Below are 13,734 nucleotides of genomic sequence, written 5' to 3'. Positions count from 1 at the left end.
TGGAGAACCTACCAGACGTTTCACAGCCTGAAAGTCAAAGCTACGCTCGAAGGGCGAACTTAAAAAGGAGCTACATTTGCTGGCGCATACCCAACTGGAGCAACGATTATTTTCTTTGCCCGTGGAGGTCGCTGCGCCATTCTAAATATGTGTTGTGTCTATCACGTATACATGTATCTCGCCGGGCATGGGCGAGATCATTTTTCTTCCGACGTACAGTGGCGTATTCGTCCGATCCGAGCGGCCGAAATTAAAGACAGGTTTATATCGACAATCACCCTTTTTTCAATGTCACTGCTTTCTAATGAACTCTACGTGGGAAGAAAAATAACGGTACTTCCACGGATCTCTGCTCCTCATTACGTTCGAATACACGGAATTATCCAAGTGAAAAATATCCAGATTATATACAGCGTTATCCATTTAGAACGATAGAACTTTGAGTTGATGCAACTTGTAAAATATAAAGGATACTCAAGTATTCATTGTTTTGTTGTTAATTAAGTCAATAGTTTGTGGTTTGTTGGAATAAATAGTAGATTTAATATGATCCCATAAGAAAAAGGATTATTTTATGGAATGTATCGTAGAAAGATTCAATTCGTTTGAAATAATAAATATGATTGTTAGTTTATGAGATAGATTGTGTATTGTTTGATTGTATTTTTATTATTTGCCTTTGTTAGAAACATCTCAGTTCATGAAACGCAGCTCCCCGTGTTTATGTTATTACTGTCTTTCACTGCACATTACTACACGTTTACTATGATGGTTATTACGCTGGCTGTGGTTTTTCTATTCTTGAGATCAGTTGACTATTAAATCAGCTTTCGCGCGAGAATCTAATTATTCTTGTTACTGGAAATCCCAGTTATAAGTTCGAGATTTTGACGAAAACAAATGAACGAAGGAATCGAAACATTATGACCGAATGTAGTAACATACTGGTAAGTGAAAATGTAACTACCCACGATCCAGTTACTGACGAAATAATCAGAAGAAGTTGCATCAAAAGTTACAGTTGTTGGACGGCATTTTTTCGGAGTTATATCACTAGCAATACTATTCCCACATTTCTCCAACGTTCCAGCTACTTTCTTTTGTTTATTTCTTATATTTCGTTGATTTCTTACAAACGAAATGGCTTGTTTCTCAGTTTCCAAAAATCAAATTTAACAAAAGATCGAATGAGGTCCAGCTAAGAAGCTAATTGCAACGTTGGAGAAATTGAAAAATAGAATTCCTAGATCTGATTCGATTTTTATCTATACAAAATGAGTTTTGTAATGTGATGACCTAGTATAACTCTTAAATTATTCATTCTAGAAACATTCCAAACAGAAGCTGCATGATTTCTAAGGATACACATGTTTTTAAACCCAAATGCTTCATACCTTTTTTTATTCGGACAGAGTATCACATTCGTAAAAAATAGGTAGACAGATGGGGCCTAAAATTAACACTTTGCGCTCGGAAGCTTTTTATCAGAAACATTCGACACTTTCCGATGAGACACGGACGACATTATTTGAAACAAACTAATGAGAAAGCATGCGTAAATTAAGAAACAAAGCTATTTTATATCAATATTTCATATATTGATGCATTATATAAGAGTTAATGTTATATATAACACTTTGTAATTTTGTTAGATTCGATCAAATAGCGAGAGTCACCTCTCGAGTGCAAAGGGTTAACACTAAGCTCTGAGACCTTCCTGCCTTCCCGGAAGGCTGACCGATCCCAACTTTTCTGATATCGTGACTTGAATACCATAGTCTGGATCCGGTCGGGATCAAAAGTTGCCTGACCTTTCCAATAGTCAGCTGCCTGGAGATTTAGTTTCGATGAGACCTAGACCCTGGGGTCTCGTATTGGATGAATTAATTTGTGCTCCTTATACTCGCGACGTCACGATTTTCAATATGTCAACGTAATCGAATCGAATAAATACTATCCAATGCACATGTTTTAACACTAGAACTACCAGATGGGTCAAAATTACCCATTTTGGGGTCTCTTCTTTCGCAATTATGGGAAAGGCACAGATGATTTTCTTAGAAATTATTCAAGAAATTGATTTAGATGAATACAAACTAGAATATAAGTAAATTGAAAACTCAATAAATGTATTTTTATCAGTTTTATAAGAAAATGCAGAACAATCAATTTTACTGGTCGGTAGTTTTAGTGTTAAATTAGAACTATAAGTCTTAATTACTTGCAAAGGGTTGAGAATAAGAACTTCAAAAATAATTTATTATACAATTATATTTCTTCTAATAATACACCTGACCCTCGATTTACGCGGACTTTTTTCACGCGAGCCTCTTTTTTACGCGTACATTGGAACACTACGCGGTTAATTTTACGCGCGATCTCAATTTACGCGATCTGAATTTAGTAGTAACGAATAAAATATACTTTTCCGAAAATGTCATTATTATTATTTCTTTTGTCAAGCTATGTGAAATAAATACGTATTTCTAAAACTTACACCAATCTTTCTCTTCAATATTTTGTTTTCTCTTATCATTATTATTATTTCTTTTGTCGAGCTATGTGAAACAAATATGTATTTTTAAAACTTACACCAACCTTTTTCTTTAATATTTTATTCTTTTTTGTCATTATTATTATTTCTTTCGTCAAGCTATGCGAAACACATATATATATACTTCTAAAACTCATACCAGCTTTCCTCTTCAATATTCTGTTTTCTCTCATCATTATTATTATTCCTTTTGTCAAGCTACATGAAACAAATACGTATTTCTAAAACTCACACCAACCTTTCTTTTCAATATTTTGCTTCCTCTTGTACCGACAGCCTCTATCCACGCGATTTTCGTTCGCGCAAAACGAATCTACGTGGAACGGAGTTTCGCGTAAATCGAGACTCAGGCGTATTTATAAAATCCAATATCCGTGAAATTGGCGGGCACCGGAAATACAGTGGTAAACGTATACGCATCGATCCCCTTTAATCCTTCATTCTTACCGTTTCCCGCAGCGCGCCACAAGGTGGTGCCACCGGCGTCTATTTGTACACAATCATTCATCGGAATGGCGGGAGGGCGCTACTTGTGGTCGGGTGTATAAGGGTTTGTGCACGAAATTGGCCCTGCTCGCGGCTTGAACCGATTACGTTTTCCGCCGTGCGTGACACGGTAGGCAACACGCGCCGAGTGGTCCGTGCGTTTGCACCGTGGTCGCAACGACGATGTTGTCCGGTGAATGGCGTCAATCATCCGTTTGAACGACGTCGATGTATACCCTCGTCGCTAACCTGGAGACCGGCGACAGGAGCCATGCCGCAGCACAACCCCCAACAGAGCAGGCTGACGACAATGACAGCGACGCGTCGTCATCGTCTGGTCAGCTAGGGAACGCCGACACCAAGTAAGTAAGTAGACGAATGTCGGTATCATCCTCACGGTCACCGTTCTCCGGATCGCTTTACCATGACTCGACCCGTGGATGTCGATGACACCTCCCTAATCATACGAATAGTGATCATTCTAACCGTACAAATCGAATCAGTGATCTTTTCGTTCCGATATGTTTACACAGCATCGTGTTTACAATGACTCCAGTCGAAGTGTACGATGTGCCCAGTGAACGATGATCTGTCACTAGATCTAGTGGAAATTGTAACATTGATCAATGAAACGTGAATTAAGGAATTATCACTGGATTTCTGTGTGCAGTGATTGGTCGTGATAACGAGGTTGTTGATTGACCGGATAACAGTGGTTTTTCTTCACATGAAAGTTGTATGGTTTCCAGTGTCGTAAGGGAGGTTATTTTGGATTCAGTTGTATTTGCGTGTGTGGGGAATCTGTAAGTGCAGTTATCGATGTAGCAATCAGCGTAGGGGAAAAGGATCAGAATTTCATAGTGAATATACGATATTTGTATACATGTGGTATGTGTGTACGTGAGCGTGTGTGTGAGTGTGTGGATATGTGTATATTTGTGTATACATAAATATACATAGATGTTTTACTATAAACGTTGTACCCGTTCGATATGTCGAACATTGGGTTGTTTTTCGTGCACGAACGTGTATCGTTGATCTGGTTCGCTTCGAACAAAAACGTCACATACAGCTGAAATGTTTCGCGAGTGGCCAGCCTTTTGTCACCGCTGCTAAGTGACTGGAACGAACCTGGGTCACTGACCGGTGAACTCTGACCGAATATGACGTCATTGATTGCAGCCTCTTACGGAAGGGGAAATTTATTTTTGTGTTGTCGATGCATGGGAGGTGCTTCAGTACTGGGCCATTTGTGTCCTTTAATCCCTGTCGCGTGTTTCGCCAAACCGATTAGATCGGAGGCATTACCTTGTTGTGCACGGAACGACGGACTCTTTAGTTTGGTGTGCTAGGACGCAAGGTCTTTTTAAGCGTATTAACATAATCGAATTAAATTTATAAGTCATGAGAAACAATACTATTTTATTCATACCTTTTTATATTTTTTATGGTATTACTCCAGTTGACGTGTCTATGAGTGCGCGTAGCACGTTTCTCTTTTGCAAAAAAAAGTGTTGGAATTTTTAATGGAGATTGCATTACCAGTTTCACCGTTATTTTTTATGGTGATTATTGAATTTATTTTAATTTGGAAATTTGATGAATAATTTAAGCATCGAAAAAAATATTTGAAAGTTGCATGATTTTGGAAAACAATAGTGGAGCATTATTTTGTACTATAATTTGGTTACAAATGTCATAACAGTAGCTAATTTGTGTAACCTACAAGCGTATTTCAATTCGTAAAGCCAATTAAAGTTTATATAAGATATATTTTGTTTTTTTTTAAATACCTTTTATATCTTAATTATTTATAATGAGTTAAGAATCATTCATTTTTAAATGAATGTTAATATTTGTTTGATATCGTAAGACAACGAGTACAATTTTGGAAGTGGTCTACAATGAATTTGTTTCCTTCGAGATACAAATATGGAAGCGGTACGGGAGCGATGCACTGGTCCCCATTTTAGTGACAGCACATGACTAACACAACTATAGTCTGTTTCCCGGAAGGGGAACTTTCAAAATTTAATTCTGTCGTTTTTTTTACACACACTGTATAATCCATAGAAAATTTGTAACCTGCAACGTATTAGTACGTTTAAATACATGTGAATTACTATTAAAAGTTACATTGAAAATTGTGTACATTATTATAAAATTATATTTTTTAAAATCTAAATTTAATACATTTATTCTACTAAGACTATTTAAATAAAGATAAAAAATATGAACCTGTTAATTATAACAGTTAAGTGATTAAAATTCAAACCTCTTTTGTTTATTTGCGTAATACAATTTTCATAAGAAACGCGATGCAAAATTTGTCACGATTTTCTCTTTTCCTAATAAACATTAGGAATTCCTATGCTAATAGAGAAGATTCAATATGTTCTGCGCGATAAATTTTATAGGTTCCCTATTCATGATTCTTTCTTTGTTAATTTTCTCCATGTTACAACTACGTGCCATAATTGTGCCCGGAACTGGACGTTCCACATACGTACTCGCACGATACATCGTCAATGTGTCTTAGTATTTAGATCCTCTAATTAGAAAAATTGTTTCCTTCCTATTTCGCGGAATGGAAGGATGGTCTGCTTGCAGAAATGTACGTTATGTAAATGCTCGTTCTGCATCGTTCCGTTTGTAATAAATCTTTCCAACATCTTAATTACCCGTTCACACGCGAACACAAGCGTCTTCGTACTCGTTACGATTACCATTCTAACAGTCATATAAAACGAAATTGTGTAAATCTCTTTAGATATGTTTGTTTTGAATGTGGATACCATAAAAATGCAATACAAAAGGAAGAAAGTTTTACCATGTATTGTTCAGTTTAGGAATAATATATCGAGTTTAAAGACTTTTCTGAGTTTATATCACAATGATTTCACATTCCAATTATGCAGTCGAATAAGAAAACTGTAGGCCTTAATGAAGTATTTTAGTTCTTTATATATTTTTCTAGTATTTTTAATTTTAAGATACAGTTTACTTTTTAGAAAATAACTAGATTGCTGGTATGTTGATAATTAGTGAACAATTATTTCACTGTTTTTGGTCATCTTTACACTTGTTCATTTAAAAGATTTACGGTTAGAAATGGAAAATTGAAAGGAAACGGTGTGTTCTATTTTTGATAACTGTATGGTTTCATTCAGGAGGATGTAATTAAGTTTTATAATTAAATTTTATGTGTTTGCGTTTATAAATATTGTAGTTACCGTGTATTTTTACCAATTATCATAACAAGATCATTTCATAAAATTCCTTTGCAATGTGATCTTAAATTTGCTTAATAGCATAATTAATTTTTTGTTAGAATTTAATCTTCAATATTAGAAGCATCTAATTGTTTTGTTTCGTACAGGGTGTTCAGTTATATACGGTCAATATTTTAAAAGATGATTTTACGAATTAAAATGACACAAATATTAGTAGTAATCAAATTTCAGCATCAGCTACATTTTTAAATTAATAACAAAGATAATTCATTTCTTAATCAAGTCTTAAAAATTCATTTTTACTGTTATGTATTTCATAAACCGTAGTCTACTAGGATCTGATAAATGCAATAAGGTTAGTAGACTAATCACTATAATAAATTTTCATTTTACAGTGGCCATTCTATTAAATAGATTAATTGAATTTTATGGAAGTTTTGCGGGTGCAAGTTTGGCAGTCAACCTGTTAGTGATTCAAATTCGCCAATAGTTGTGTGTGGCTGAGGTCTTTGTCTCCGTCTCTCTCACGTTACATCACTGTCCACGCTCGCACTGACCTACCTTACGCGCGCCATTATTATTAGATTATCATAGGTCAGAGAGATTTTTAATGCTATATTTATGAAAATTAATTGAATATTTCGTTACATCGTTTACGGAAAAATAGCAATACAAATTAGTTCGACGTCCTTCTAAAATGAATCTTCAAAAAAATTCACTGTGACTTTTGATGATTTTGTTCATATTTCAGATAAAAATGGAAAATTTCAGAATAGTTGTTGTATTTCATATAATATAATATAATAATTGTATAATAAAATCAATGATATTCGTAATAATGTTAAAAATTCATAATAATTTAGACTAAGAAGATCGACATTTTCAATGCAATATCGTTTCTATGACCACTGCTGCATGTATAATAAAATCGATGATACTCATAGTGATGTTGAATGTTTCATAATAACCTAAACTAAATCCATTATCATTTCCAATACCATTTCTATGGCCACTACTGTATAATAAAATCGATAATACTCATAATAACGTTGAGAATTTATAATAATTCGAGTCAAACTCATCGATATTTCCAAAGTGGTGCCTTTTCTACCATTTCCGCATAACAAATCGATAATGTTCATAATAACATTGAAGTTTCACTTCACTACTCATTGCCACAACGTAGCAATTCTTAACACGTCGCATGCCAACCAAATCAGATTACCAAAGTTCGTTCAATTAAACGACGCTCATTCGAAAACATTTCTCTATTACAAACGACGCAACCTAAATTGCCGATATTCGCCAAGATAAACCTACAATAACGACACCGTAACTCGGTTAACACTAGAACTACCGGACCCGTGAAAATGGCGGGTCCCAATTTTCTCATTTCGCAATTATCAATATCTTAAAAGTGCTAAATATCCAAAATGAACAGTTTCACTTTAGTACTATAATAAATATATGAAGAAACCGAAGAAAAATCTGTTGTCATAATTTTTATAAGGATTACACACTAATTCTTTAATTATATATTATATATTTCCCATTTCGGACATTTTGCTGCAAATCGTCTAGCATCATTCATAACAATACTGAAAGCCCATAATAATTTCAATTACAATCATTAATATTTTCATAGTGATGCTATTATTACAAGTATTTCTATTGTATAATAAAATCAATGATATTCCTAATAATATTAAACATCCACAATAATTTAGACTACATAGACACGTTAAACAACTAAATACTCAAAATCATTCGAGAAACATAAAATTTTGCTCGAATATTACAACCGATATACAAATAAACCAGAGAAGAGTCTATTCTTACAATTTTTATAAGGATTACACATTAATCGAATGAACTGCTCGTTAGTTCCAGTATTAAACAATTCGATATTCCATTCGTCTGATCCCGTGCATCTTGCCATCTGAAATCGTCCAACGTTCAACGCGTTAAAAAAGAACTCCGTTGCGTGCCGCACTTGCGTACAATGCCAACACGAACGGCAGTCGCGCAGCCATTAATCTGCACGCATACTTGTAATTTCCTCGACGTGTGTTCATCAACGAATTCACGTATCTCATTCACGACGCTCCGACGTCGTGACTACTATCGGTTTCCTGTGCGGAGAGTATCACGCAGCTCCGTTCTATCGATCCGCGGCCGGCCAGGAGTTTCCTTTCTCTCTTGTCTTCGTTCTCCACCCTTTTTCATTTCCCGTCGGTCTGTCGCGCTCCCTCCCGCGTGTTTTCTCCTCCTGCCCGCTTCGTTTCGTTTCATTGTTCCTCGTTTCCACTTCCTCTCACGGTTTTTCCCTCCGTGTAATTCCTTTCTCGGCCCTTTTTACAATATGTCTGAGATAATATGACATCCCGAAGCAGTCTACGATATTAACACTAGGTCTGCGGACGTTTATTGTGCAATTTATTCCGTTAGCTACGTGGAATCCCCGTCGTTTGGATTTTTTGAGAAATTCCAGTGTCGGCGGTATATGCAGAGCCACGTTTTCAAGTGTATCACACTTACATTTTTAATATTAAAACCACTAGACCGATCGGTATTACCCAATCTTGATTTCCTCGTTTTGCAATGATTAACCCTTTGCACTCGAGAGGCGACTCTCATTCACCATTTGATTTCATACAGTGAAACTATGAAATTTGATATTTGATATTATACTTCGTATAATTCATCAATTTGAGAAATATTGAAATAAAATAGCTTTGCTCCTCAATGTATGTGTGATTTCTCTTCGAGTTAGTTTCGCAAAATATCAACTGTATCTCATCAGAAAATGTTAAAATATTTCTAGTGAAAAGCTTCCGAGTGCAAAGGGTTAAAAAGATAACAGAAGCTTCTCGGAGAGATGATTAAAGAAATTGATTTAATAATACCCAAACTGAATTATAAACCGAGTAAAGTCTCGATAGATACACTCGTGAATATTTTATAGACGAATTTCAGAAAGTCAATTTAACTGCTCGGTAGATTTAGTGATCAATTTGAAACATCGAATTTTTCAGCCAGTCTAGCTATATCTAGCCCTCTGATGAATCATTATTGTATTATACAATATATACACAAACTTTCATCATAGATCTACATAAATCTACATAAGCCTAATTCATTCATACATACGTAACGTTTGACTTCAGTCAGCACCATAGTATTAAATTATTAATGAGCATTTCACTGTGACGCGCAAGGGTCGAGCGAAGACATCCCTGTCGTTAGTTACGTCACGTGATTATAGGGTAGTTCTAAATAAACCGAAAGCAGAAAGGTAAGCATCTTTTATATAGAAAGTTCGACCAGGGGTAGTGGATATTTTAAGGGATGGTTTTATAGGGTTGACGCAAAAGTTTCGATGTTTCTTTATAGGGAATAAAAAGAAGAGTTCTCTGCTGTTTGCTGGTTAACCCCTTGCCCTATGGTTTACTTAACTATGATTGACAGAACAACTTTGTCGTTAATAATTTAGTAGAAATAGAAAAGAATTTTATACTTATTCCGTGTGTTTATATTTATTCGAAAGATGAGAGATTAACCCTTTGCACTCGAAAGTTTTTTACTGGAAATATTTAACATTTTCCGATGAGATATAGATGATATTGTTTGAAAGTAATTTAACGGTAATTCACAGATAAATTAACGTACAAAGCTAGTTTATTTAAATATTTCACATAGCAATAGAAAGTTTCATTTAAAGTACTAAATATACAACTTCATAGTTTTGCTGTATTAAATCGAGTGGTGACTGAGAGTCTTGAGTGCAAAGGGTTAATAATAGACCAGTAATATAGAATTGACGTGAAAATTAAGTAAATATTACTCCGATTTGTCGAATTCAGTTTGTAATTTTCATCGCGAGTTCCGCGAGTTATTACAATGCAAGGGGTTAAACCAAAGCTAAGTGAAAACGAAGAAAGAAGTGTCCTTTATGCACGTTACAATAAATTGAAAACGTATTATTTGTTTCGAGGAAACATTCTTTTGTTAGCCACGTACAAAAAACACGAAGAGGATGGTCAACTTCTGACGCGAGTATTAAATTTTAAAAAATTTCTATAAAATTTTGATAGTATAACCGTTTCAAAGGCGTTCACTTTGCGACATAATGCAAGAAGCTCAAACAGCATTTTTACGCGTAGAGTCTCTCTATTTAATAAAGAAGCAAGGGTTTACTGTTATTCACGTAGAAACTGGTCATATTAAGTAGAACATAACAAACAACTAGTTTGTAAACTCAAATTAAATATTATCCCTCTGTTATCAGCTGGTTATGCCTTACAACAAATATAGACGTAGAATGTGTTTAAAATGTTTCTCTTCGTTCAATAAATTATTATTTGCAAAGTAGTTGTATCCAGCATAGTTGGGAGATAAATCGCAGAGTAAGAGGTTAATCGTTTGAAAACAGATGTTATTTGTTTGTTAAAAAGAAAACCATTTGTTTGTTAACCATGCACTTACAAGAAATATCAAAATGTTTGCATCAACTCAAAATGTATCGAAGTAGAATGTAAATCTTCGGTGACGAAATGGCGATGGAGCTTTTATTTTCGAATTATTAACGATTGAAATCTCTCTCTGTCTCTCGCTTTCTCTCTCGTACGGTACGACGTCACTGCTCCCGCTGACCTACCTCACGGACACCACTATGGCGGATTGTTCCTTGTTCAAGCAGTTTTTTGAGCGTTAATAGTTCGAGAACGAAGCAGAAATTGCATTTTCATTATTCTCGATTATCGTTTTGTTCTGGCTTGTAGAACCACCTTTTGAGAGATCTACTACACGTAATGAAATACCTTCTTTGTAACGCGTCATTGTTTCGTGACCCAGACTGTGTAGTAAGTAGAGTAGTGGTGGTATTCATTTAGAATTCAGTAAACTATGAATAATTTCATGCAACTGTGAGTGTTACTATGGCTGGTTGAGTAATTATAATACTGTAAAAGTACCAAAATAAAAGTGCACATTTGTATGTTTATATTAGAATGAATTATTATTATTGTTCATGGCATAATAAATATCTAAATAACGTTACTTAACTTATCATTCTGATGCATATCGATTCATCGAATTCTATTAAAATTTATATTTTGTCCGTACGTTCTTATGGTACGAATCAGTGAAGACTAGCTTAATTAATGATTATATAATAATAGTAATATAATAACATGCATAATTCTACTGTATTGAAATGTTACAACACCAAAGATTTTGTATAGCGATACTTCTATACATTCCAGTTTTAATTTTCAGAAATCCTTCGATATAATAACCTATCCATTCAATCGGTATCACGTTATTAGAGGTTAAACAGAGTTCGAATAGAACGGACGATGAATTTCATTGGCTCGAATCACCTGAAAATCCCCGTCCTTGCAGATTTGTATCGTTTGACAGCCCCAGGGTAACAAATACGTGTTTCGCTAGTAACCATGAACCAGCGTGGTCGCATTGAAAGTCTGCTCTATTCATAGAAAGAATGGCTAAGGCTTATGTACATACGCTACAGCCACCTCTTTGAAAGGCTCAACGTGTAACATTCTTTTTAAGCCGCTGTAAATTTCAATGTTAAGGTCAAGGTCTTGAAACTAACGGAGAGTATTCTTATAGTGTGCAACGTCGATTTTGGTGAAGCTTTGGTCATTTCTATAACGGTTAAGAACGAAGCAGGCGTGTCGTCTTTTCGTTCAGGCCAGTGAAATCTGAAGAGTGAAATTATTATCCGAAGTTTCGATAGAAGATCGTTGAAATGTTCGAGAAACATGTAAACCCTCCATTTCATGAATTTTTATGAGTTAAAAACAATGTATGGCTGCTGTTCTATTTAAGTATTGGCGTGGCGATGAAATAAATATAAAATATTAATAAACAATGTTATTTATTGGATTTTATAACAGTTGCCGTACGAGAACTTCATGCATATACAGGTACGAAATGAACAAGAATGTATAAATAATAAAATTCTGTATAAATTCAATATTCTTTGTAAAAATTTTTTTAATGTTTCACGAGGACGAGTTGAGGAGTCGAGTTTATTAGACCGAATCAAATAAATTCCAACGTAGGTATTCAAAATGGTTAAAGTTAGGCGAATAATTAAATAACAAGAATGATAAGGACACTGAAATGAATTAATTAGGATAATGACCAGTTAGATTTAATTAGTATAACTACATTAAATAATTATATTTTCTTTCAGATTATTACAAATTTGAAAGGAAAAATGTAATAGACACTTTGCTTCATAGTTAACGACTTTATTAAATAAAATATAGATACTGTGTGAACTTCATTGAATCCTGGTAATTGTCATGTGTTTTTATAATAGAAAATGATACGAAAAATTACAATATACAGTGACTCGTTAGTTTATACTGTTTATATTTTTATTTGTAGTCAAATAGAATTTAAGAATGATCCGTCGATAGGTCACGCCATCTCGAAGCAACGTATTAAAATTTTAAACGACCTGTCCTGTATAACTCGCGACGACGAATCGCAGTAGAGATTGCATTTCGTCCCCTCGTCATTCCCGCTATTTTTAGGATTCGAGATCCTAGAATGCACCCCGGTGGCCCTTTTATTTATAGGAATGATCCGGTGTCAACGTCCGAAACGATTTGTCATAAAGCGTTCACCTTCGAGGAATTAGAACATTCTCCGACGGTTTCCGTTGAAAAATTAAGTATTGTTTCCCGAATTACTTATCGGTTTCCATATCGTTTGAATTAAATGACGTTTATTATTTTTATGGGAAGAGCGTCCTCATTGTGTCATGAATATCTCAAATTTACAAATTCGAAGAACCTATGAAATTGTCAAGTTTCCGTTCGAGGGATCATCAGGTTTTAGAATCTTTCTGATGAAAGAAAGTGATTCACAATTTTTCTCCCGGGACAAAAAGGATTATAACCTTAGGGTGATATTATTTATTTTTTTATTATTGTTATTTATTTTCCAAATGTACAATAATCTGGTGCATATATCATACTTCATTATTATTCTATCCGATGTTTGAAATATGCATAACGTCTCGTCTCGCAACGTAGTGCATTTGAATATCGATAGAGGTCAGGACAATCCTCAATGTTTCTCGAAAGTCATCAACTGTTTGTTTGTTAGATTAGAACTTAGGAGCGACAATTCTAAACGAAAAGAGTTAGAGTTACCTAAGATTGGGAATCCCCTTTTCTGCAACAGATAATAGTGGAGATAGTGAAAATATAGAAAATTCTCCACTGAATTCGACAAATCGTTATTTATTTATTTATTTCTCACATAAATGAAGTATTAAATACTTGTTTGTTAACAATCTGTAACCTTTAGAATAAACGTAAACTCAGGCTAGGCATACATTTTTTTTCTACTAGATTAACGTTTTGCACTCGAAAGATGACTCTCAGTCACGATTTGATTTGATATAACAAAATTACAGTT

The 13,734-nt window shown here is 34.5% G+C and overlaps 1 protein-coding gene across 4 annotated transcripts in view; it reads left to right on the top strand.

Annotated features, from left to right (window-relative positions):
* Nucleotides 1-3,070: 3,070 nt before the first annotated feature.
* The window catches only part of LOC116427605 (uncharacterized), a 133,812-nt gene continuing 123,148 nt past the window's right edge, over nucleotides 3,071-13,734 (top strand). For 3 of the 4 annotated variants that reach the window (XM_076373345.1, XM_031978135.2, XM_076373372.1), the window contains exon 1: nucleotides 3,071-3,402. In XM_076373345.1, the coding sequence (XP_076229460.1) occupies nucleotides 3,269-3,402 (134 nt within the window). In that variant the 5' untranslated portion in view covers nucleotides 3,071-3,268. Of the gene's footprint in view, nucleotides 3,407-13,734 lie in introns of all 4 variants that reach the window. The other variant, XM_031978140.2, reaches the window with a different exon arrangement.

This window comes from Nomia melanderi, chromosome 1 (assembly GCF_051020985.1).
Source record: "Nomia melanderi isolate GNS246 chromosome 1, iyNomMela1, whole genome shotgun sequence".
NCBI classification, from domain to species: domain Eukaryota; kingdom Metazoa; phylum Arthropoda; class Insecta; order Hymenoptera; family Halictidae; genus Nomia; species Nomia melanderi.
This window is presented reverse-complemented; position numbering and strand designations above follow the sequence as displayed.